The following is a 25,738-nucleotide window of genomic DNA, read 5'->3' on the forward strand; positions in this document are numbered from 1 at the left end:
TGACCACCCGAATTCGCCATAACGGGTTCAGGAGATCGTTAGTTGTGTGCGAATCTGACTTCATTTTAAAAGCTGTACAAATGGAGTCAGTGGTTACTGGTGACGTCACGAGGATGGACTCTAGAAATAACTCCTACTCGTCAACCTGCTTAGACTTGAGGAAGGCACCCGTCGAATTGTGGACTCCAGCTGTATATCTCTTTGTTTATATTGTCTTATAACGCTAGAGTCGCATAACCGGTGGTCCCCTTAACCTTATAATTACAGTTAATTAGTTAATTAGAGATATATGGTGGTAAATGGGAGCCCTATGCCGGGAGCCCCAAAGCGGAATTTTTCGGATAAATTCGAGTTTTACCAGCGTACGTTTTTCCGGATTTTTCCAGAACCAGACTTATAAGTTAATTACTAGTGTACCATCTTCACTGTAAACTTAACTGTATCTATAACTGTATCTTCACTGTAAAACCACCTAAGTCTGACTTATTCTAATCTGTCTTGCTCTGTAGGTGACTGGCTACTACGTTGTGTTGTGTACGCGCGTGTGTGGAAACACATTAGCAGCTCTACCCGCGTTACGACCAGGGACTGAAACCGAAACTAATATCGGTTAATTGTCAGAGCTCTTAGAGCGGTTTCGGTTACTGTTACGGGGTTCGCCGTTTTAATATCTTACGGGTACCGGTAACCATACAGTTGAATCGGTATTTATTTATTTACTTTTTTTTTCTCTACGATGTATCTACATGCTGCTTAGATGTCGCAAACTGAGCCACAAAGTGCGAACGCGTAAAAATGATCATATTAATCTGTTGCGCTCCCAAAGTGTCGTGCAGTGCCGTCTGCCAGTTGGACGAAAGCGTAAACTCCTTCTTCGACGTGCTTTTGCCGTTTGCGACCTTCCCCGTAAAATAATGTGTTTCCCTCTCTATTATCTCGTGCACATATTCATGTCGCTCGTGCTCTGACGAGCAACCGCGTGCGTTCAGCGGCTAAGCAAGCAGATGTGGGAACAAACAACGTGCAACGCTTCGTATCTGAAATGATCACAATAATACAGTTCATAGCTCATAAAGGACGTACGCAATACATGTCATACGATGCGTATATGTCATCCGATTATGGGTCCAGGCGCACAAGACCGTATATTTTCTATACACAACTTCTCAATGAAAAACACGTGACGACTGATCGGATTGGTTGATTGATTTGTAAAAGAAAAGATTTGTAAAGCGGTAGAGATACCGCATCGAAAGTTGTTCGCGTTCACGCTTGAACCGATTCGTACGAACCGATAACCGAAATCACATTTTTCGGTTCATGAACGATCTCGGTTAATTGCCGACGGTGAATTGTGGTTAGGTTCCGGTTACGGTCCTCGAAAAAGAAAAAAAAAAAAAAGAAGGGGGGTTCCGAGCGGTTTTCGTTACAGTTTCATCCCCTGGTTATACGGTTGTAAAACTGGGCAAATATGTACTTGATTTCGGGGCAAAAGTCCCGGAAATTGTGAATAGCCACGAGTGACCTGCTTATCGGACCTCTGGCTGCGTGTAGATATGGTATCTGTAAAGAGCTCTAAATAAGCTATCTTACAAGTACCGCTAAAGCCCCGGCTAAAATTGCACAACTGCAACCACGTTTGCGATGACACTGATAAGGAGTGACGTACAAATACGGGGAGATAGAACGTGTTGACCCGCGCGACCTTGCCTCTATGTTGGCTCTCCGTGGATAAGAGAGCTCCGATAAAAACGGCAGTGTCAAAACAAGGGCATCGGTGGCCCGTCTTTTCACGGTTGCGTTTCATATTTACTGATACCATATTTGAGCTTTGTGTGCCTCAATGAAGCGCTGCGTATACAGGTTTAAAACCCTCGCGAGCACCACTTGGAATCCGTAGTGACTTTACTTAAGTTGAACTTTATTCATTGTGAACGTCATTCGCTGAAAATGGCCTTCAATATCTAGTGGTATAATTCTAACAAAGTCGTGTTTTGTGCAGCTATGGCTAAATAACTCGACAAAATCTGTCACACCCGCCAGAGAAGAATAAAAAGAAGGCGTGGGCTACTCGGTCAATTCCGCGGGCTCGGACGGCTATGTGGCGCATCATGCGCGGTGCTTTGCACACATGCTTATCTCCTGACGGGACTTGACGGGACCTGGCGGACAACCTTTGTCAGATAATGCACTGGGTCGCAACTTTGGTGCAGCAAACTGTTGAACGGTTTTCCTTTCTTTTTTTTCATCGAGCGCACATCCATTATCGTTTTTCCTTTTAGCTTTGCTTCTGCATTTCCTCGTTCAGAATGCGTATAAAGTTGACGAACATAAAGGGTACAGGTGGAAAGGGGGGTGGGGGAAGATGAAGTAGTAACATCGTGATTTTTGTTGAAGAATTCGATAACTGTTACTAGAAAATGAAATTAGTGGGGGTGAGCAAAGAAAAGCGAGCAAACGGTGCTTTCGAGAAAATAAATAAATAAATAAATCCGAGAGGATATGTTGTGAGAATTTTTGCTTCCGCCTCATTGCTAAATATAGCCACGTGTGAACCGCTTACGAAAAATGGGGGCATTAGTTGTTTCGCGGTTGAAACACGAAAATGCCGGTTTTTATTATTCGTTGTTATTAATATAATTCCTTGAAATGTATTTGTTGTCCTTTGATGTCATTGTTGGGAAGAGCCTTTAACCGAGATTTCAAAGACATGATATTTCATCATACCATGTGTTTGTTTATATCTCAATTTACCTAGTATATTATTCTAGTATTAATATTAGTACATTATAATATTAGTATTTTAGTATTAATTTAGTATAATCGTCTGATTTTTAACTAGTCACAATTTTACCATGGGTTTGGCGCATTATGGCCTGAGTTGCTTTTGCGCCAATAAAATTCAATCATCATCATCATCATCATCATCCTCTGGCTCCTCCTCATGTACATTATATTAACACTCTAGCTCTTTATATATGTACACTATTCATATGGACGAAGCCTGCTTTTCTATCTTGCTTGAGGAGCTGATCAAAGATAAATCTCTTACTCATAAATGTCTTCTACACGTTCATCATCTCTTTATTACAATATGGACATCTTCGTTAATACAAAAATCACTTTTCAGTCATCATAAATATTCATTGACCCGAAAGCCCATGGACGTTTATAGTTCTGACATGACATAACGTGTGATAATGGCTGATATCTTACCAGGTTCGCATAACGCCTAGACTACTCTAGATGATCTCAGGTAGTTACGAACCTCTCTCATGTTTTATGGACGAAACCGAAAATTAAATCCTCCGTCTCTCTTTCCAGGTGGGCGGTGGCGTAGGCGGCGTCTGGCCACCATGAAACTGAAAGAGGAGCAAGTCGCGGATGACGTCATCGCACCACCGGAAACTGAGAAGGCAAGTTTGCATCCCCGCGCCCCGCGATGCCCTCGACATTTCGTCGCGGGGAATGCGCTGGACTTTGGTGACGTCAGGTTCTAAGTCCGGCGGTGACATCGGTACACCGTTACATTGCCGATACGCAATACTTAATACTAGTTCCCGGTGGAAAACAGAGGGTGACGTTTCTAGCAGAGAAAGAAAAGAGGTCTTCCTTTATTATTATTATTATTTTAAAATCTCTTCTTTGGTTAATTTGGAAGTTTTTGTTTGTACGTTTGTTTGTATGTTTTTGTTTGTTTGTAATGTAGCGGGAAGTTTTGATCAGAAGTCTGACGTCACGGGTACTGGCGTAGACATGGGGGGGGGGGGGGGGGGCTCAAACCCTCCCGAAATCGTACTTTTGATAGTATGGGAGAGGGGAACGAGGGGTGCTCCCCCATGTAAAGTCCCCATCGAATCCCTCGCCCGAGATATTTTTCTGGTTATACTCTGCTGGTCACGGTTAGCGGTCTGTGCTGACGTAGTTTACTTTTATTTTATTTTTTCAAATATTTTTAGTGCATATGTTGTGGAAAACTGTTTCACTGCGGCGTTAAAACTGCGCTTTGAATCTTTCCGTGAATTTTATTTTATTTTTCTAAGTTATTGCGAATGCTGAAGCTAATTTGACGCACAGCAGGAAGTAAAGTGAAGGACAGGTAACGTCCTTTTTTTTCTTTTTCTTCTTTGGGAATAGGGTTGGGGACGAATCAGAGGATGAAGATTACGGTGTTGCCCAATTAGGCCGTACGGATTAGGCCTTAGATGGTCAGTGCAGCACGGTCTTCTCGTGGACTGAAAGCAGCACCAGGTGCTAAGGATTGGCAGGTTGTTTATTGCCGCAGCGCGATACAGTCAGCAACACTGGCTCGACACACAAAAAAGTGGAGCAGCTTTCCAGCCTTACTTACGTGGGTTCATTGTTTATTCAAGTAGCTCTCGGAAATATTACCGAAGGAAAGAATGAGAAAAAAGAGAGTCCCTGAACTTTGTAAACTAGCGCGCGCTCTTCCCCGACTTAGATTGTCGGCATATATATCTCTGACGTCAGCCAGGGAGCGTTAACGACGCTATCAAAGTTAACGAACACCCAAGGACACAGTCTGTGTCTTTAAGATATTGCAGCTGGCCTCGTCAAGGGTCGCCAGCATCCTTTTTTTTTTACTTCTTTTAATTTTCTTTTTTTCAGCGGACCCCCGTTCCATCTGCTTTCATTTTCCGAATGCTTTGGATATCCTGCTACCCTGACTCGAATAAATGTGTAGTCGTACTTTGTATATTAATATTGCGGCGCAAGTTACTATGCAGTGCGAAGTGTAGCACAGGCAGGTGTTTCTTCGTGCTATGCTTTCTCTCTCTCTCTCTTACAAGAAAACTTGGAATGAACGCAATACTATGTTGTGGCTACGTACTACTAGAGGAAAAAGCCGGAGAATTGACTATATGCAGGGTGTTTGCTCTAACGTGTCCAGAAATTATATTTAAAGCGAGCGATAAAAGAGAAGCGAGTGGTACTTTCCTGCTACTTGAGTATACGAAACAGGTACTGCTTCACTAGTAGCACCTGTTTCTTAGTCAAGTAACTGAAAAGTAAGGCTCGTTTCTCTTTTATCGCTCGCTTTAAGTAAAATTTCTGGACACGTTAGAGCGAACACCCCGTATATAGTTAACACTATAATACAAAGTAAAAAGCAATGCCAAAGTCCTATTTATTTGCGATTACACTGAGGGAAGGTAAAACGGGTAGGAACACTTCATTGTAATAAAGTGTTCCTACCTGTCTTAAGAGGGGGGGGGGGGAAGCCATTAAAGAAATAAGTAAATGACGATAGACATGTTTGAAATTCAAACTTACAGATTAAGACGGCTTCTATGGCTGCACGTAGAGAAACAGATACTCATGGAACGATGCGACAGCACCAGAGGACACGTGTTTCGCCGTGTTTGCGGTTCGTCATTAGCTTTGATTATATCCATAGTTTTTCTTAATACCCGAAACATATTCGGCTCAGACCGCTGGTGAGGCCACGTTCTTTGAGAACCAATCTGAATGGCCGAGATACTTGTCGCTCTGACGTCAGAGCTTTACGCGGAAGTTTGTTCGGGGGGGTATCTATCCCGGCCACACATAGATTTTTTTTTCTTCCGTCTTGGGTGTGGTATAGCAATAGCGTGCATAACGCAGTGAACCGCATCTATCAATTGAGAGGACTATCGTTGCCAATGATGGACAATGGAAAATAAATTTTCGTTTTTAGATGCACGACAACTATCGGCTATATCTATATGTTATCGCCAAGCCCTCTTCTGTGCTACTGCCATGTATGGAAAGTATACTGTGGATAACACCCACAACGGTGCCGCAAAATAATGGCATCGTTCACCTTTCGTGTATAATATCGTTACCTCGATAATCACGGTACCATTGCTACTACTGCGGAGTCGCAAGAAAAATCGTATCGAAAAGCGGGGGGGACTCGAACTGAAAGAGAATCTGACGTGTTTTTCGCATTTGAGTTGGCACTTGTAAAATCAGCTGTCGTTCTCTCATTGTGGATGTGAAGCACGGCTGTTTGTTTTGTCACAGGTGGAGCAGATGGCCTCATCTGTGATGTTACTTCCTCTCAATTACGACAGGTGTCGTGCACCGCCAATCTCTTTTACTTTATGATCTCTTTTACTTGGGTCCCGTATTGGTACCTCATGCATGAAAATAGCTTTATACCGTATGCAAAAAAAAAAAAGATAATTAAACAGATAAATGTCTCTATACAGCATGATAGCACAAACGAAGATATGTGCCGTGCTCGTTTTACACGGGGCAATGCGCAACCTTGTTTCCTGTATTTCCTTTTGGGCGATGAAGACGAAAGGATACACAGTCCGACCGGACGGAAGTGATAAACACTAAAAGAACGCAGCACTTCGAGAAGTTAGTTTTTCTAAATACCATCTTAAATGTTTTCAATCTTTTAAAACGTTAACTTCTCCGGATTGCCTCATTGTTTGTATTCACCGTTTGCCAGTGGTTCCAGCAAAATTGAGATAGCGGAAAGTGGCAACCGAAAAAAGAAGAAGAAAAAAAAGCTTTGTCGTCAACCTTTTTACTTCTGCTTCTAGTTTATTTTTATTTTTATTTATTTTTTGTTTCTACCGGCATGTCTTCCCAGAGCTCGTAAGGTTGAGGGTTATATTCTCCCATAGAGTTTCGACGACCCGTACTATATAAACTCCAACTTGGGGGAACTCGTAGCCCTTGTCGGGAGTTGAGTATTTTTATATGGGAGCGTCGTATTTCAGGTATCTCTGTTGTATCCCCCGTTTCCTCTGCCTTGATCTGCAGTGATGAATTTCCTGACAGATGTTTACCGGAAATTTCACCCGTACTCCAATTCCGGTTTCCTCGGGACTTATTTTGAAGGGACCGTCGAAAGAAAGTTCAGCTATAGCTTGCTGGGGCTCGCTAATTAGGTATCGACGCCATAACTGCGCGGATGACGCTCATAGCGTAAGAAGTATACGCCTAGCAAATCGTAGGCATCATGTATATGTAGTCGCTTCCGTGAATGTTACATAGCCGCTGCGCGTTGCATCTCAGACTGCGCGTAACAGTGAGTTTTATTATAGCCGTAGCGTGCGCTAGGAAGAAGCGTGTTCTCATTGCGCAAGCGCGCTGTACGCAAAGTTACGTTCTTGTGTACTCTGGCGGGAATGTACATCCTGGGCCGACTTCCAAGAGAACCGTACCGACATATGTCTGACACAGTCTGAGGAAAACCCAGGAAAATCACCAAAATTGAACCCCAGAAAAGTGCAGGAATACCAATTTCGGCGCGTTGTAAAATTCCACCAATAGAAAACGCAGACTGAAAGGAAGAAAACCAATAGAAAGGAAGACGAAACAGAAAACTTTTACCCCTCCCATAGTAGATTTACCCTGAAAACGTTCATTCACATATGGAACAGTCTCCTCGTACATAACTCGTAGGTACGCGATATATATTCTTGCGGGTTATCCACAGAGCTCAACAAAAGCTATCCCTTCGAGACAGGAGTTTAAAGAAACAACTTAATCACAGTGTACTCCCCCCTCCCTGCAGACGCCTTGCTCCAAAAAGCACGAGCTGCAAGCAAGCCAAACATTTCCTTTCTCACCGCAACACGTTCGTGCTCTGAGCTGTAAACGGCAATCTGTTTGACGTCATTCTGAGGCAGAAAAACGTCGGTTATAAATAAAATGTCGTCTTTTGTGCACGCCGTGTTATCCTCAAGCCAGTGCCAGTTCGGCGTTATCTAGGATATCGAATAAACGGATTCCTATTCATGACTTGCCCCGTGCAATGTCAGCGGCTAGACGAGGAAAACCCGTGAAAACGAGGCCGCCGTTGTGATTCAGAGCATTGACGTGTTGATCTGCTTCCTAGACGGTAAACTGTATCCACACCCGCTACCACTTCTGCTTCTTCCCCCTCGTAAGTTTGGTACACTTTTAATACGTGAAACACAGAGCTTCGGAAATTGCGATGATTTGAATAGGTTTCACTTTTTAATGTCGTCTGCTAAGCGGAACCCATTCGCCGACCTCAGGTCATCGCCCTCCACTTACATCAGAACCTGCCGTTCTTTTTTGTTTCCTCTACGAATTGTCATGATCGTTTTCACGAGGATCAGGCTCACTGTTTCGGAAAAGGTATTTGAGAACGACGTTTTCGCTGATCATTAGGGGACATCGTCAACGAATCATATTCTGCCCCTCTCCACCATCTCAATTTGTTTCTGCTCAGAGTTCACACGTTAGCGAAGCAGACGAAACGCAGTGAATCAGGTGGAATGACCCGCCGACGAAGTTTTCTGCCCTATCTTTTCTCACTCGTCACCTGTTTTGTGACGTAAAACAAGAAAGAAAAACTGCGTGTGGACAGGAAAGGAAGGAAACACCATTTTTGTTACACCTCACTGCCTTGGGCGGCATTTTGAAGCAGACGGCAGCGAGCAAGCGGTGCGCTCGTCACGTGACGCTGATGACTCACCTCGCAGCCAATCAACAACGCGGCTGACCGAGAATCCGGGCCTGCCAATCTGCGCACGTCTCCTAGCGCCGAACTTTTTTGTTTTCGTTTTTTTCATTTACGTTTTTTTCTCCCGTGTGGATGGCCGCCCGCCATCTTGTGCGACATGGCATAGGAGTGATCGCTTATTTTCTAATTGTTTTCTGCCCTTCGCTGCTTCGCGAGGACACCTTTTTGTATACACATCGCGGGCACAGGGCCGCCAATTACTGTACGGACGCATGCAAACGTCAACGTGGACATTACAACGGTGAAAAACGCTACAGTCATGACGGCGGTAGGCCTAGCTCACCGCCGACCGGAAAGGGGTGCCTGTCGCCTTCGGTTGGCTCAGTTTCTTGTTTTATAACCAGCCGACGGTGTGTGTGTGAACGTTTCCGTTGACCCGATCTGCTTCTGGTTGACTGGCAAAAATCGCTTTTGCACACTGGAATAAGCGAGGTGCCAGTAACGCTCACCATGCCAGCTCTGAATCCGTTGGATACCTGCTCACTCAAATCCACATTAAGGAGGCATCCTTGAAGGAAATCTTATTTTTTATTGTGTACTTCTTTGGGTATGTACTACACCACTTTATCATTTGAAGCGTTTGCGCAGTACAGACGTGCTCCTGACGCTTTTTCGGCGTCCAAAATACTGTACGCACGCTTTGTTAAAGATGTGACCGAACACCAACCGTGAGTCCTTGTCCAGATATGGTTATCTTCAAAAACACAGCCGAAGCGCATTTAAGCTTTACGCATACCAGTGTTATCCGATCCGCTGGTCCGTAAGTTAACACATCCACACAACACTGTAGTATTAGGGCTAGTGCCTGCGTTGAAGGGCAGGCCTAGGTGGTATGTACCGGTTCTAGGGAGTGGAAGTTCTTTTGTGACTTCAAACTGACGCGCAGGACGGGTGCGTCAACGCGTTTGACATATACGCTTGCTTCAGGTAAAAAGAAGGAAAAAAAAGGCCGAGCAAATGATACGGGCAGTGGAGGGAAATGTACACTGGCTAGCAACCGACCACCGCTGTGCTTGGCGTCATGGTTGGCTGACGCTCGATTTTACGCTGACCTCTTATCTACATTCCAGTCGATGTCCGAGCGCTTATTCACAGGCTACACAGCGGCACGATTGCTTGCACTGCTGATGAAATATAGCAGCCTTTACCCGTCAGATTTAGCGGTCGAGTTTGTCGTCTGCTTTAGAAATTCGTCTGCAATCTTTAGTGACGAACAGAGGTTAGCGTTTTGTTTTCGGGCGCCACTTGCGCATTGGTTACGCCAAACCCGATTTTCTGGTGAAAATTTCGTGTTTTTTTTTTCTCACTAAATTCGAAGGTTTTACGACAGGAAAGTCAAACTAAATGTGACTCGCGAAATACAGGTACGAGCAGCAGTTGAGCCAGCGTAGGGTTAGCACATCGGTGGAAGACCTCCAATGCTCTGCGGTAGGGCGGGGGTGGTAAAATGGCATTCGCTTGGTTTTAGGCTTAAAGTTTTTGTTTGCGGACGAAGTCGTGTTGGAAATGCTACAGACGAGTGGAATGGGATTAGGCAGAAAAGTCCCTTGAAGTTGATCAGTCCATTGGATGGGAGAAACGCGACACACGTATTGTGTCGATCACCGACGAGGTAATATTATGAGGTGGGCTCTGTTTTGTGCACTTTGTTTGATCGCGTCTTCCGTGTGGTTATTTGGATTAGCGTGGTGTTACACAACATTACCAGGCGCATGTGAAAAAAAGCACGCACATACAAATTACGGTGTCGCTAAGGATAGATGTTTCTCGACATATAAAAGCCTGCTGGTTGTCAAACCTTGCACGTGTTCACGTTCACAGGTATTTATGGAAAAACGTGTAACAATCATCAGACCTCTTCACAATGCCTTAGAAGATTTCGACACTGTTTGTACACCTGTACAGCATGACAGTGCACTGTGCCAAGTTTTGCAATGATGTTACGCCTTTGACACTTAGCATTGCTACTGCTGCTGTTCAAGGCCCTTTAAAGTCTACGCCTTAACTTGCGTTCGACTAATCCGTGTGAGCCCGTCGCTGTAGTGGACTTCAAAATGTGTCTGTACAGTAGCACTTAGGGCACGTTTTTCAGTATATTCAAATTATATATATTCAAATATTATATAATTTTCAATATATTCAAAATATTGTTAACATAGTTCGTGGCTTTACTAGCAGTGAAAGATGAAAGTCACTGAAAAGGTTAGCCAGCTGTAGGACTCGAACCCACATCTTCTGGATTGCCGGTCCAGGGCTCTACCAATCGAGCTAAGCTAACACGCCTTCTCAGCGACTTCCGCGGGTGCGTCATCTGAGGGGACAAACCAGCCACTCTCTCACTCATCCTCCTTTCACTCTTACATTTTTGCTCACTCATACACGCAGGCAAATTGAGGCTTATCTTAAATTGAGGCAAATTTCTTAGTGATATTAAACGGTAGGAACAACTTATTTGTTTACCATGTGTAAATAAATAAGTTGTTCCTACCGTTTAATATCACTCTTTGATTTACTCACCACCGGCAACTTGACATCGCCTATTTTTTCTGCAAATTTCTTAGGCAAATTGAGGCTTTGTATGTATTTGTCCCTTCTATGTCGTTCCAGCCTCAGAACATCAGTTCTTTCATGTTCAAAAGTAAGTGTTGTGTGGGGAATACAGCGGGAAGAGTAAAAAAAAAAAAGCCTCGCTGTCCAAGTAAACTTACTGTTGAGCGCACGTATGCTTTACCCTCCATTCATGTGTACAAACAGTATTGATCGAGCACAAATTTGCATAAAAGTCCTTAGCCCCACAAACGATACAGTCCTGTGCATAGGGTTGCCACCAGGCCGGTATTATAGCCGGTTGCCGGTAGGAAGGTGATACCAGCAACCTTTTGCCGGTATTTGTGGCTTAAGACCTTTCATAGGGGCTTTTCCCTTCAACATTCCACTACAGCTTGAATAAATCTGGAGCACAGACCCAACTCCGCGCAGTCACTAGTTGTTTCATTAGTTACTGATTATTATATTATTATTACTTCTACACCCAGGAACACGTTTCCTTGTATTGTCTTGAGCTCCTCTTCCGCCCCTCACCCACTTCCCTTTCCCGCAAGCCTTTTCTCCTTTCCCTCTATTCCACCTCCTTTCCCTCAGCCGGTATTTTTCACTACGAAAAGTGGCAACCCTACCAGTGCATAACGACCACTACCTTGCAGCTCATGACATTGTACGGTTGTGACACCGCAGGGTCGTAGAAGCATGCAACTCTTCTTGGAGGGGACGCGTGGCTGCACGTTGGCCAATAGCAAGAGACAAAAGCTCTAACAGCGTCTCCTTCACGAGCGGATCTCGACGAGAGCCTCGGCTGATTGTCGCCTGACGTACGCGTGTCCCGTGCGAGAGGAAAAGCCCTTCTGTCGTGTGTCAGTGTGTCGAGGGGGGATCAGCTGTCGAGGAACCTGTCGGAGATGTTGAAAGGACAGTGTTGTTTGCCCGAGGGTTCCATTCAGTTGCAGCGTGCTACTTAGTACAGCGGGTGAAAGTGCTGTATGCGAGAGCTTTTTCGCAGAGTGCAGCAGGGGGGGAGGCTTCGGCGGTCGTTGAAAGCAACGGCCATTGGAACGTGCACCCAGCACTATCGAGCATCTGATGAGTCGGCTTGTCGGAGAGCGTTGGATTCGATTATCATTGAAGACTGCCCGTGCGACACTGGTATTAAATGGTGGACTTTGATGCAGGAATTGGAAATGAAGTAGGAAGTGTCAAGTTAATGGCTTCTGTTTTTCGGTGACTGCAAATATTGGGGTGACAAAGCAAGGAAACGAGGTGAGGTGAGCTGGTGAGGAAACGAGCAAGGTGATTGGCTGCTAACCAGTTTTTTTTTGTTTTTTTTTTCTTCTGCTGGCTAGAATTCTGTACTGGCATGCGCGTCAGACGATTGGCTGTGGTTCACAGCAAGATCAATTAGGAAATGTTGAAAATTATTCCAGAGCTTGTAGGATTCTGTAATGCAAGCTTGCACATTTGTTTCAGGAACTGAAGCAATATTGGTGTGAGGTTATCTTTGCAATTACACTACACTAACATGTTGTCCTCATTGGACATTGTTCACATAAATGGTACCATATGACATCGAAATTTGCGTCCTTTTTCGCAACTTCCGGCCTTTCTTACCTGTCAGTCTCTGATCTGTCGCACGTATCGTATACGTCGTTCTTGCCCGAGGAAGAAAGCGTAGACTCTCGCGGATAACGTTATCGTCCGTCTTTATCTTTCTGTAGATGGCGGTGGGAGTGTCAAAGCGTTTGCGGTGCTCCAACGAACATTGGCCCACATTTTCGACGGTCTCTAACGACGTCAAATCTGTTAACGACGGAGCTCCAAATCATTATCGTCCCCACTTCGTCACGCTCGCTGGCGCCACACGCTTGACGTCGGTCGGTATTCCGCGCACGCGACTTCCGAGGCATTCCGCCGAGTGTCACGAGTTCCTTAAAATAAATAAATCGAAAAAGGGGGGGGGACGCTTGATGTGGCGGAGGTTTGGTGAACGGAAGCCCTTCTATAAATAAGCTTTAAGCGAGGGACCTTCAATAAGAGGGACGGACTCATCCCAACTGTGTGCGACATTGAAGATGGAATACGCCGAATATTGGCTACATTGGTTCGAGGTCAGTTGAGGTTGCCGAAAAATGGTGGAACGTGCTGAGTTAAGATGGGTTGGCAGCGATGACTCGACTGAATTTTGTGTGCAGCTTACTGAGGGTCTCTCTCTCCCTCTCTTTCCTCTCCCTCTCTTTCGATTCACTGACACTTCTTGCTGCGTAAAGCCCCACGCTATTCTCTTAGCCTTGAGAACTGATTTTCATCCCTCCCCCAGCCCGTCAGACTTGGCCCTGCAACTTTCAGTGCTCCGCTTTGTAAGCCCACAATTTTCTACATTAATGTGCAAGTCCTCGTGCAGTGTTAGGGTTGTAGCTGACTTCTCGAAATAGTACTGGCGTGTGGTTCAAGGATCGGTGACATAATTGAATTGAATTGAAATTTATTTACCATGAACTATCATGTACATAATGGTGGTGTCCTTCCTCAGACGTCTCGTACTTGCGTCTTCTTGCGTCGTGTTTCCCGAAATTTAGTTTTGCTGAAAGCCCACGTTTTCGTCTTACTGCAAAAGTTTTCAAGGTGTAGGTGAAAATTTAGTGACCATTTGGCGACCTCATCCGTGGACGGTGTTGATGCTGCAAGTGCCGTAATTTCGCGCGTGTAAGCCGCAGGACCCAGTTTTAAGGAACATTTCGAAAATTTTCGGGCCGACAAGCCGCGGACAGTACGACGCTACTAATTTGTGGGACAAAGGAGACCACAGAGAAGGCCATAAACCCTGTGGTCCATACTCCGAGGTCAGCATGGTGTACGATAGAGGAGGTCAGTTCTAGTGTTCTACCAAGGTCGGATTGTGGTCTCGTTGGGTGTTTGTCATGGATCGACGGGTCAGTGGCCTTCCAGAAGACACGAATCACTGTCACCACTTTCGTTAACGCTGCTTGGGGGAAGGCATCAGGATGGTCAGTCTGCTCGAATGTGGACGCGCCCCTGTTACTCATTGTTTGGGCATCGGCAGGGCGGTGCTGTTCCAGAGACACTGTCGGCCCTTTCGTGACAACGAGCGTACGGGGAAAATACCAGGGTAAAATAGTCATCAGATAAGCCATACCGGTGGATAAGCCGCAGAGCGCCCGTGAAAAAAAAAAAAAAATCGTGCATGAGCCGCGGCTAATACACACGAAATTGCGGTACTGTCCCAGGCAGCACAGCATCTTGGCCAAATATTGGCCCGATATTGGCAATACCGTCTAAATATTGGTCCAATATTAGGCCAATATTGAGCCAAGATGTTGTGCTGCTTGGGGTACTACGTGCTTGTGGTGTGCTAGCATTGATTTTGTGTCGGGTCAAGGACAAACCCCGTGCCATCTGCTCGGCAAGCAGTCTAAAATAGGAATAGTACTAGTTTTTTACTACTACTTGTTACTACTTTTTTTTTTTTCTAGTACGAAACAAATTGCTACGTACTCGAAGCATCTAGAAAGCAAATTATGTATGTAACAGAAGTGAACACTGGACTTTGGTATGAAGCAGCACTCACTTTGTTTCTCCCTCTTGGCGTTTTTTTTTTTTCGGGCATAAGGGTGCAGCTCCGAATATAAAGTTATTTGCTTCAGTATTCGAAAAAATCCAAATATTCGCACAGCCCGAGTTATCATAGGCTGGCAAGAACAACCTTGGGGGGGCTTTATTACTTGTGATTCTATCCGGCTTAACATTTCAGGATTTTGTGCCACCTAGTCTTAACGGAACCTTTCCTCAAATTGCTGTTCCAGGTTTTCCGAGGGACGGTGAACCTTCGTCCGCTGACGGTCAACATGACGAGCGTACGAACACCCTTACAGACGGTGCACGAGTCCGTCACCACGGACCAGGTGAGGTCCAAGCAAAACGTAATTATCACCTTTTACCTAACTCTCAACTTGTCGCTCCAGCCCAAACACGAGGCGCTTCTCGCGGTGTGGAAGTCAATGCCTTCGTCTTGTAGATGGATGTTGCAGTTTTTCTTCCTCTAAAAGGCAACATGCATTCCCCTGTTCTTGGGGATGCAGGAGTGATGCATTCAAGTAACACTGTCCACTGCTCTCTGCAATGTTTCTAAAAGAAGCAAGAATTCTGTAGCTGCAGTCTGACACAGGAGAAATTTGGAGCGATATTTGGAAAATGCTGCTGCACATTATAAGGAAACATGTTCAAGAACAGTGCATGAAAAAAAAAAAAAAAAAAAAACAGTTCTTCCTTCTGCTGCATTCCTGTGGTTAGAGGGCACAGGCCAACCTAGGTTTGCAACCTTTGGCCATGAAAAATGCTGGCAGAGTGAGGATAAGGGGAAGGTGCAGAGGATTGGGTGAGGGGATGGGAGGAATAGGAGCAAGGGAATGGGAGAGAGTGAAAGAGAAGCATGGTGAAGAAAGTGCTCATTCAGCAGCATGCACAGAAACTTGCTGTTTGTTTTGATTGGACTGTTTGTGTGATTGGCTGTTGTTCATTGGACTGTTTGATTGGACTGTTTGATTGGACCGTTGGATGTTGGTGTGTACGGAAAACAATACTTGGAAACCACGGAGAGCACTGCCACAAATCATTTATTTTTAAAGATATTTCTCCAGGAAATTCCTTCCACTGTAAAATACTGGCAAAACTCCTGCCAGTATTGCCTTCCAACCAGCACCAGCGACAAATCACTGGCCTGACTATCCCGACCTTAAAGAAAAGGACTGCGCCTGTTCTCTGAGTTAAGCTTCGAAGCTTGCAAAGAGAACTGCTATCTGTTGCAGGAGAGGTTTGCTCAGAAGATACCCCCTAGTGACAACCTCTGTTGCATTTTGATAGCCGTGTTGGAGCTGGAGCGACTATTTTCCGGACAATCTGTTGCCTTGGGCATGATAACGTGAATTGCACGTGATAGCCGGGGCCAAAGAAAGTGTGTGTGTGTTTGTGTGTCCTTGTGCCCTCACGGTTGCCTGGGCAGTCCTGCATCCTCTTCCAGGACACCTCGGCAGTGCCAAGGTGCAGACGCGTGTCGTCGTAGTAAGATAATGTGTGTCACGGTGCATGTTTGTTTACCTATACGTTTCACACAAGGTTAAGTTGGAGCAGGTTTACACCGGCTGCGCGAGGAAAAATTCTGCCTTGCGTGTTGTTTACAGTACAAAAAAACAAAAATGCTGAGGCTAGCTGAAGGGAAGTATAGAGGCTGGAACACACAAACTGACGCAAACAGAACACTTGCCTCTCAGGGTGCCCAAGAGCATTGAGGATTGAAGTATGGCAGTAGTCGAAAGGGTCAGGCAAGGATGGGAACGGTGACTTGTCTACCTGTAAATAGTTTTTCCTGCTACAGTGTGATGTGCTCAGTCTGCAATCTGTCTGCCTTGTCGTCTGCTTCGGAGTCTTCCGCAGCAGTGGAAATGGACCGTTGTGAAATTCATGCCGGCACGTGATATTGTGTTGTGGGAGCAGGTGTTCTTGGAAACGCCCGGATGAACACATCTGTTCCACTCCATTCTTACGAGCTCAAAAGCATGTTTTGTAGTGGCTGGCCGCGGAGGAAAGCTGTGTGTACGTCACAGAGTGTCGCGATTTTTCGACTCTCACGTGGTCAGCGTCACAGACATTACCAAAGCTCTTCCGAGAACAGCCGAGGAGATAATGTTAGCACGAAATTTCAGGGTCACCACAACAAGTGTTGCGGAAACATCCTTCCCAAACGTTCCAGAGAGTGTGTGTGTGTGGGGGGGGGGTTTCGTGTCCGAATGGTGAATTTTTGACACGTCGCAGGGGCATGGGGTCCGCCCGTCTTTATTTATCTGTTTTTTTTTCGCTACAAAAAATATAAAAAATTGGTTAAAAAGTCCCGGGAAGAAATCTTTTACGAGCTACAGCCGTACGTCCGTCCTTCCCGAGGTTGGAGGTTGGCATCCTGCCAGGGTTTCCGGCGGAACAGAAAAGAAATAAAGATTGTGTGGCAATAACCGTGCAGAGAGAGAGGAAAAGGTCTTCCCCCAGCGGCAGGCGGGAGGTTTCCACGAGGTTGTTTTGCGACGTTTTGAAAAGCTCCAGTTGTTTTCTCAGAGCCCAGGAGAAACGATAGTGGACAGATAGATATCTGTAGGAAAGAAAGAAGTGGTATCTCAGAAAGCGTGCACAAGAGGAGCTGATCTCGAGCAGTGTGTGCAGTTGAGTTTTCTGGCGTCGGGCGTAGAATGTGACAGCGATGAGGAAGAAGGTGCAAGTGGTGTACTGGCCCGGTAACGGCCATGTCTTGGTGGCGAGGCGATTCATCAAAAAGGCGGCGTTGATTGTGAGTAGCGTGTGTGGTGTACACAGGGGCTGACTGAATGTCTTTCTTCTGCTTTGACGTGAATGTCGCTTTGATGGCAGAATTGAGGGCCAGTGACCATGACAGCCTTCTCAAAAAGTGTTGCCTGGTGGGTTGACTTGGACTGGTGATCCACTCAACTCCGCCAGGTTATTAGTGTCATGCTTTTGGGGACAGGGTAGACGATGGCATCAGGTGGAGGTTGAACCCTGGGAGTGCTAGGGTGACATCATTGTGGAGAACCGTGACGCATAGTGGAAGCAGACGGGCAGTTTGAAAGAGGAGAGTTCTTTGGAAAGCTGTATTGCGAAGATATTTTAAATGTTCAAAAAAAGCCTTACCATTCTCCCGTGCATTGGTGATCTGTCATAGCAACAGAGATAATATTGTCTACAATAATAATTGTTCGATATATATTTTGCAAGTTGACGCGCAGCAGGTACCCCGTGGTTCCATGCTTGCGGATCTGTGAGTCGACATATATGTTTACGACGGGAGGTGTTCTCGGGATGAAATCTATTTTGCACCTGTCCTATGGCTGAACAGGTGTTCAGTTTATGGTTAATGACACACTACGTAGAGAATGTATGCTCTTGCGAAAGAGAAAAACAGGCGCAGAAATATAATTTCTCTTTCAATGCTCAACAAAACTTTTGCTAATGGTAAAAGAATGCAGGACTTGTCGTAATGACAATGGTTTTGGTTGGGTTAGGCACCTTCAACACCTTGACACTGCACATTTTATTGCCCAGATAATTGACGAGGGCCATTTTACATTTTGTTGCATGTTGGAGCAAATAATGCACACATTGAAGTGTATGCTCTTTTTGTGTTGGGTTTTAGGCATGAATAAATGTGAGCATGTTTTGCTTCCAGGCCTTCAATTGTCACGTAAGTTTAACCTGCCTGGGAAGCTGTTGCTGTTCTCGTGTGTAGTTACAACATGCACGTGGCTGCTAGCCAGGATAGGGGGTAGATTTAGCCGCTAGCTGAGCAGGTCTGACGCAACGGGTTGTTGCCTTGCGTTGTCCTCGCCTGCTCACCCCCACTAGATTTCGAGCTGCAACTGCTGTTTGTTCCAAAAATGTCAATAAATCTTGCGTAAGGAAAGCTTACCAGCAGATGTGCCACAGAAAATATCAGTGTGCTCTATCCCTCCCTTAGAATGTGCAAACGTTACGATGTAAGTAACGCATTGGTGAAGTGTGGTAACCATTGCACATTGCATTATTTCCTGTGCGTACTGTGGGGTTCAGAATGGCTGCAGGGCACCTGGCTTCTCCACTACAACATTTATTTGTAGGGGCCTCTGCTTTTATACAGGCTTGTCATGTGACTAGAGGGGAACATATATAAACAGCCGCATGATGTACTTAGGTAGCAAGTACGGTGAATGACGGAGATACGCAATCTGTTCCGTGTTGTTCCCTTGTGTGTTTACATGTTCCGTTCTGGTCGCATGACAAACCTGTATAAAAGCGGAGGCTTTGACAACTAAATATCTCGTTGAAGTGGAGCAGCTGGTCCCTGTCCCCCCTGTTCTTTCTGTCCGTTGTCCTTACAGCTCCAGTTTCTTTGTGCACTGTTGGGGGGGTTTGTGTGGTTCGAAAACACAAGGTGGTGCTGACAAGCTCTAAAGATAGCTCCCGAGACGTGTACTGACCCAATTTCAAAAGCATATTACCGGCACCTCGAGATTACCCTCGATAATCCTGCGTAATCCCGTACACTTGCGCGGATTTATTGGATGAAGAGGTCAGGTCCCCCAAACTCACCTCGGAAAAACGTGCAACGAAGAAGGATGCCACTAGATGCCCCACTGCTGCCGTTCCGGATCACTTCAGCGCGCTAAGTTTAGCGGCAAAATGTTTTTTGTTGTTTCTGCGAATTAATCTAGTCTTTGTATGTCCAAATACACTGCGTATAACAACTTTCTGCGTCGTGTTTCACTTTTTGGTCCCGTTTTTAAACGTGTTGAGCGATCGGAAGGATCTAGTGACTTGGCTTGACTTGGATTGTGCTTCAACTGGGTCTTTAGCGCGCTACAATCCAATGCAAGCCAACGTCTGGTAACAATGGGGGTATCTAAGGGTGGCCTCCGGCATTGCACGCATCGGGATAGGAACAAATACATGGGAAAATGGCGACCTTGGGGGACCTGGAAGAGGTTAGTCGTTGCCTAACCCGTGGGACCACAAACCTCGTTTCAGGGCGACGATCCCACGGCGGTGACAGCTGTGCCACGGACGGCGCGGAGCCGCACGTCCGAGGAGCCGCACATTGGGAGGTACCGTCTGCTCAAGACGATAGGGAAGGGCAACTTTGCCAAGGTGAAGCTGGCAAAGCATGTTCCCACGGGCAAGGAGGTGGCCATCAAGATCATCGACAAGACCCAACTGAACCCATCGAGCTTACAGAAGCTCTTTCGGGAAGTGCGCATCATGAAGATGCTGGACCATCCAAACATCGGTGAGTCCCTGTCACGATCCCCCCCCCCCCCCTCACGGCCCCCCTTTCGTGTCAAGCAATAAGAGAAGATAACTGATGACTGTCGAAATTTTGGGATCATCCTGTTCTAGGGTAAACCTGATTTTGACCATTCCGATTGATTGTCACGTAGGGTAAAACTGAATAACTTGCCAAAGTGAGAATTGAGCCACAAATACTCTCTCCTGAGCAAGCGAAATGCTCCTCCTTTATTTAAAAAAAAACAAAGAAAACAATCTTCTTTTCCAGCCACTATCAGCAGATTTTGCAGCTCTGGCCCATAAAATTCCTCCCAATCTTCAGACCAAACACATGAGAATCTGTTCAGTTTGGGCAGAAAAGCCATTTTGAAGCTCTTTCTGGAGTAACTGCTGTTTTGGCAACTGCATCATGTTGGAGTGGGCCTTCATATTTTATTTTTGGTTGCTGTAATTACTATTCCTGGTCTTGTATCAGTGGTGATCATAGATGCCCTGCATTGTAGAACCTCTCATTATTATGTAAACAGGAAAAAACAAAAACCCAAGTCCCTTTGTCCTCTTTATCGACAGCCACAAAGTTTGAACTGAACGGTGTGTTTATTCTCCTTTCTGAATTGTGAGGATTAAGCCTAGGGTGAGGATGTGGCTTTGCTCTAATGATGACAGATGCATGCCTTTGCACTTGTAGAGAAGCTGTGTAGTTGTAACAGTGTGCTTTTTCCACATTGAGCATCTCTCGACATTTTCTGTATCCCTTTCAGTTAAACTGTATCAGGTGATAGAAACGGAAAAGACCCTCTACCTGGTTATGGAGTATGCCAGTGGAGGTATGTGCTGCCGAGCTTTGGTTTAATGAATGCCATGCAGGCTAAGAAAACATTGGGATCTTTCGGTTGCAGGTGAGGTTTTTGACTATCTAGTAGCTCACGGGAGGATGAAGGAGAAAGAAGCGAGGGCCAAGTTCAGGCAGGTGAGGAAATATCGAAACAGTGTTGACAGCATGTTCTACATAATGGTTATATGTAGTTGTTCCACAACGATACAGGCTGTTTCACCTGACATGTCCCTAAATTTTGTGACATGTTAGGTGAAACACCCCGTATAAAACCACCTCTGAACTAAGCATGTACCCGTCTTACAGATTGTGTCGGCTGTACAGTATTGCCATCAAAAGCGGATAATTCATAGGGACCTTAAGGTGAGCCAGTCAAGTTTCTTCCGCTGTGTATCGTTATCTAACCTGGAACGTCGTTTCAGGCTGAAAATTTATTGTTGGACGGGGAGATGAACATAAAAATTGCCGACTTTGGCTTTAGCAACGAATTTGTGCCCGGCATGAAGCTGGACACGTTCTGTGGCAGTCCTCCATATGCTGCACCAGAACTCTTCCAAGGTATGCTCTCCTCAGTACCTCTGACTCGCCCTCGTTTTGTGTACCTTTGGAGCTCGATTTAAGTGATTGATTGGTTGGTTGATTGATGCAGGCAAGAAGTACGACGGTCCGGAAGTGGATGTGTGGAGTTTGGGCGTCATACTGTACACGCTAGTCAGCGGATCTCTTCCTTTTGACGGAGCTAACCTCAAGGTACAGTTCCTCCTCCTCGCTCCAGAGTATTAGGTTTCTAAAGGGACTGTCTCATCCGGAAACCCACCCAAGCAGCACAACATCTTGGCACAACATTGGCCCAAGATTGGAGCCATATTGGCCAAGATGATGTGCTGCCTGGGATACGAAACATATACATCTATGTTCGTCATCGGCCGACATCTACTTGGCAAATTTTTGTGTCCGAAAAGTTCTTAAGCGCTACTTCCGCACCTGCGGAACCTCTGTCGACAACGAGATCGGCGTGATGACACACTCCAACAGGAGGAGTGCGAGGTCTTCGCGGAGACCAGAAAGGGAGATGTCCGCACGCCCGCTCCGCCGCGGCATCCCTTTCCTCGAGGCCGTGTTCTGATTGGTGGAGTAGGGAATGACGTTTCCGCCTTTTTCTAGGGCGGACATTCCGCCACACTCTCGACATCCGGCGTCTGCTCTTGTCGCGTATTCCGCGGAATAGCAGTCGCGGGTTTTTTTCGACACTGTTGCCAGTGGTCAACGCGGAATGAAATGACAGTGGAGTTTCAAAATCGACCGGAACGGACGTGACCAACACTTCACGGTCTCTTGCGATGTGTCCCCCGTTGACCCGTTGATGCTTTCATCCGCAGGAATTGCGTGAGCGAGTGCTGAGAGGGAAGTACAGGATCCCGTTCTACATGTCTACGGACTGTGAGAATCTCCTCAAGAAGTTCCTCGTGCTGAATCCGGCCAAGAGGGCAACCCTGGAGGCCATCATGAAGGACAAGTGGATGAACATTGGCTACGAAGAGGATGAGCTGAAGCCCTACGTGGAACCTGAAACGGACTTTGGCGACTCCAAAAGGATAGGTGCGCCCCCGTTTCATTGTTCCTCCGCTCTTCGTGTTGGGGAAGCTTTGCGCTTATGCCGTCATCTTGTTGCCTTGCGTGCTGCCCTGCTAAAGTGCTAAAAGAATGCTGCCTGTAGTTCCATCTCCGATTAAATATAACAGTAACAGGTACCTTTTCACTTACGAGGCACATTTACTAACTTTCTTTGAAAGATTTTCGGAGACACAGTTATGAGCCACGTTGTAAAGCGGGAGCTCTTAAGTCTTAGCTAGTAAGTACAGCCTGAAGTTTTAGGGTTTTACCCTTATCTTTATCTTTATCTTTATTACCCTTATCTTTAGGGCGAAACCAGATTTTTACCCAGCAAATTGCCCTCTCTGGGATGTCTGTAGGAATGCACCAACTTACGTGTTTGGCAGAAAAATGCAGTTACATCACCGTTTGTACCAAACCGCTACAGTTAGTTTGAATAACTGAGCCCGATTTCCCCCAGATTTTAGCGTAATGGAAGTTTTTTTCACCCGAATTCGCATGAATTTAGTGCACATGTTCATTTACCCGATTTTTACCACCCGAATTTAGAAAAAAAATATTTCCCGAAAACTTCAGGCTCTACAAGGTCAGTTCTCTCTGCTCTGTCAATCAAGGTGTCCTCGAGCACTCTGTTATCAGAGGGTTCTTCTAAGTTTGTCACATGCTACTTTGGTTGAAGGAGGGCCTGTTGTAACAGTCAATTTTGCTGTTAGTGATAATGAAAATATGTGCCTGTTTTAGGTAAGGACATTCACAACTTGAAACAAATACGTGGGGGGACTTAATTTGTGGCCTAACAGCCTAAGCTGTCACACATTCTCAACCGTGTGACACTTTTATTATTTTTATTTATTATTATTCTGCTGTATGCCGGTTGCATTTTAAGTGCACGCACCCTATATTCCATGAAACATCCCTGTGTTACCTTTGTGGGATGTTGATATTTTAGTTTAACCCCCATGCTTGCCCCCCTGCCCCCTTCACACCCATACGGATATGAGTTTGCCTCCCCGCCCCCTCTCTAAAACATCCCCCCCCCCCTGCCCTTTCGCTCCTCGCCCGAACAGTAATTATGCTTATTTTGCTGCTTGCTTTGTACTAACACTGAGGTCTGCCTCTCCCTTTTTCTCTCTCTCTTTCACACCCTACCCTCGTGTTCCCACCCGCCCCTGATGGTGATGATGATGATGATGAGCACAGGCTGGTCTCCCCGTGCAGAGGTCCTGATGTCGATGGGATACAGTCGGGATGAGATCGAGGACTCCCTGCGCAACAGGAAGTACGACGAGATCATGGCCAATTACCTGCTGCTTGGGAAGCGCACCACGGAGGTATGGATGGTGTTATCACCTCAAGTGGGTTTCCGACACTCGGACCCACACTATAACTGATAAGTGTAGAAGATGGCAGCCCAAGCGGCGCACCTCTGCCCAATATTGGCTGGACATCGGCAATATTGGTCCAGTGTTCAGCCAGTATTGCCGACATCCAGCCAATGTTTGCCAATATATTGTGCTGCATGGGTGCGTTTCAAGTTTCACAGCAAAGGGGGGGTTAATAGATGGCAGTGGGGGAACAGAATATGGGAGCTGATCAGATATTGGCTTTACTTATGCCCACATTGGTGCTTCTTTCTGCCATCTTTTTTAATTGGCTTATCCGAATCTGCTCATTTCGTGGAATTCTTTTCAGAACGAAAGCTGCGACTCAAGGTCTAGTTCCAGCTTATCCCTGCGGACATTGCGGACTGGGGTGGAAAACACCGCCGTCGTAAACCAGTCTCCGTCGCACGTCAAGGTGCAACGCAGTGCCTCAGCCACTGCCAACAAACCCCACAGGCGACTGAGCCACGGGGGTGCAGGGGAGGGGGCCCCTGCCACGGGTGGCCCCCCAAACTCTACCCCCAGCGGGCCTGCCAGCGTTCCCACATCGGCGACAGGGTACAAGCGGCAGAACACGATGGACGTGACGGGCATCGGCGCTGCAGCGGCCATCAAGGATGGGGCGCCGGCCACCAGCTCGCCCAGGTCCACTAAGGCCATGACGGTGAGCGACCAATTTGTTCTTGGTGGGATTGGGTGCAGCTTTTTTGCACTCGCCCCTTAGAACTATCGTTCTTGGTTAGTGAAGGCGTAGCCCGCGTAGTGATTCCCACAGATAGCTAAAAGGGGACATCTACACGGCTCCGACTCCTAGAAAAAGGGTTTCAAGCAGTGCTATGCGTTAATTCATTGCTCCTTTCAAGTAAAACAAGTAATAGATACATACCATACTGTACCATGCATGCATACTTACATACATGCATAAGGCACTGTGCTTTAGGGTGAGGCCCATTTTCACCCCTGGATTTGCATCATCATCATGTAGGGTATAAAACTCTATAAAGTTCAGAAATGAACTTGGCACAGTGCCAATTCAGCCTGGCGCCAATACGTGCGCTGGAGAACACTCAGCATTGGACACTTGGCACAGCTGTTCCGCATGTCATGTTCATCTAAAAAGCGAGAAGTGCTTTTTTTCTTTATTTCACCGCACGAAAGTCTACTTTTCCACCCGACTTTGCCTGATTGTACCCCGTTTTACTGCTCATGAAGTAAAACCCGATTTTTACCCCCTGATTTAAAAAAGAAAAAAAAAAAAACGCAGGGCCCTAAACATACATACCACAAAAATGGCACGCAAGTCCGAAGGGGAAGACCTAGCTTGGAATGGATTTGGTGCAGTGATTTCCTATCGTTGCCGTCATTTTGCCGAACTCTGCAAACTTTCTCGCTGGAGACCAAACATCACAGAGCAATGGAGCTTCAGGAGTTGGAAAAAGGGGATGGCAAAGGAGAAAGGCCTTACCTCCTCACAGATCCTTTGCTCTCTCTCTCTCTCTCCCCTTTGCCTCTCTTGTCCCAATTTCGATGGTTTGATGCGAAAAATACACGTCGACAGGTGTCTGGGATGAAGAAGGCGGGATCCGGTGGTGTGTCGACCATCTCGAGCAGCTCGGCTGCGGGCAACGCGAGCAGTCCCTCCAAGGCAGTGGGCTCGGTGCGCAAGGCTACCAACTCTGCTTCGGCTAACTACGTCAAGCCCAACCTGAGCGGGATACCACGCCGCAACACCTACAACTATGCCGAGGGCAAGGGACCCCCAGCCACCATCGATGCTCCTACAAGGTATGCCACCTATCATATCTCGGGGGATGCCACAGGGATTCCAGTCTTCAGCCGGTGTTCTCCCGGTTTTTGTTGGAATTTGTTCATATTAAGGAACCGCGCGAATTTCTTTCCCCATTTTTGGCTGTACGTCAATAGAGCCGTTAGTTTTGGGGGTTCAGCTTCGTGAAACCTGTTTTTACTCCCCAATTTTCGCTCCTCACTGTCACTTGTGCTAAA

General features: G+C 46.3%; 1 protein-coding gene across 15 annotated transcripts in view; it reads left to right on the top strand.

The window, feature by feature from the left end:
* The window catches only part of LOC135397214 (MAP/microtubule affinity-regulating kinase 3-like), a 59,173-nt gene that overhangs the window by 18,294 nt on the left and 15,141 nt on the right, over positions 1-25,738 (top strand). For 8 of the 15 annotated variants that reach the window (XM_064628634.1, XM_064628629.1, XM_064628630.1 and 5 more), the window contains exons 2-13: positions 3,325-3,416; positions 14,890-15,006; positions 19,646-19,904; positions 20,665-20,730; positions 20,803-20,873; positions 21,045-21,101; positions 21,161-21,296; positions 21,388-21,488; positions 22,118-22,337; positions 23,553-23,683; positions 24,045-24,398; positions 25,293-25,519. In XM_064628634.1, coding sequence (XP_064484704.1) covers positions 3,357-3,416; positions 14,890-15,006; positions 19,646-19,904; positions 20,665-20,730; positions 20,803-20,873; positions 21,045-21,101; positions 21,161-21,296; positions 21,388-21,488; positions 22,118-22,337; positions 23,553-23,683; positions 24,045-24,398; positions 25,293-25,519 — 1,799 coding nt within the window. In that variant the 5' untranslated portion in view covers positions 3,325-3,356. Of the gene's footprint in view, positions 1-3,324; positions 3,417-8,562; positions 9,066-12,243; positions 12,332-14,889; positions 15,007-16,326; positions 17,418-19,645; positions 19,905-20,664; positions 20,731-20,802; positions 20,874-21,044; positions 21,102-21,160; positions 21,297-21,387; positions 21,489-22,117; positions 22,338-23,552; positions 23,684-24,044; positions 24,399-25,292; positions 25,520-25,738 lie in introns of those variants that run through there. The other 7 variants (XM_064628643.1, XM_064628633.1, XM_064628639.1 and 4 more) reach the window with 6 other exon arrangements.

Source organism: Ornithodoros turicata, chromosome 6 (genome assembly GCF_037126465.1).
Source record: "Ornithodoros turicata isolate Travis chromosome 6, ASM3712646v1, whole genome shotgun sequence".
Lineage (NCBI taxonomy): Eukaryota > Metazoa > Arthropoda > Arachnida > Ixodida > Argasidae > Ornithodoros > Ornithodoros turicata.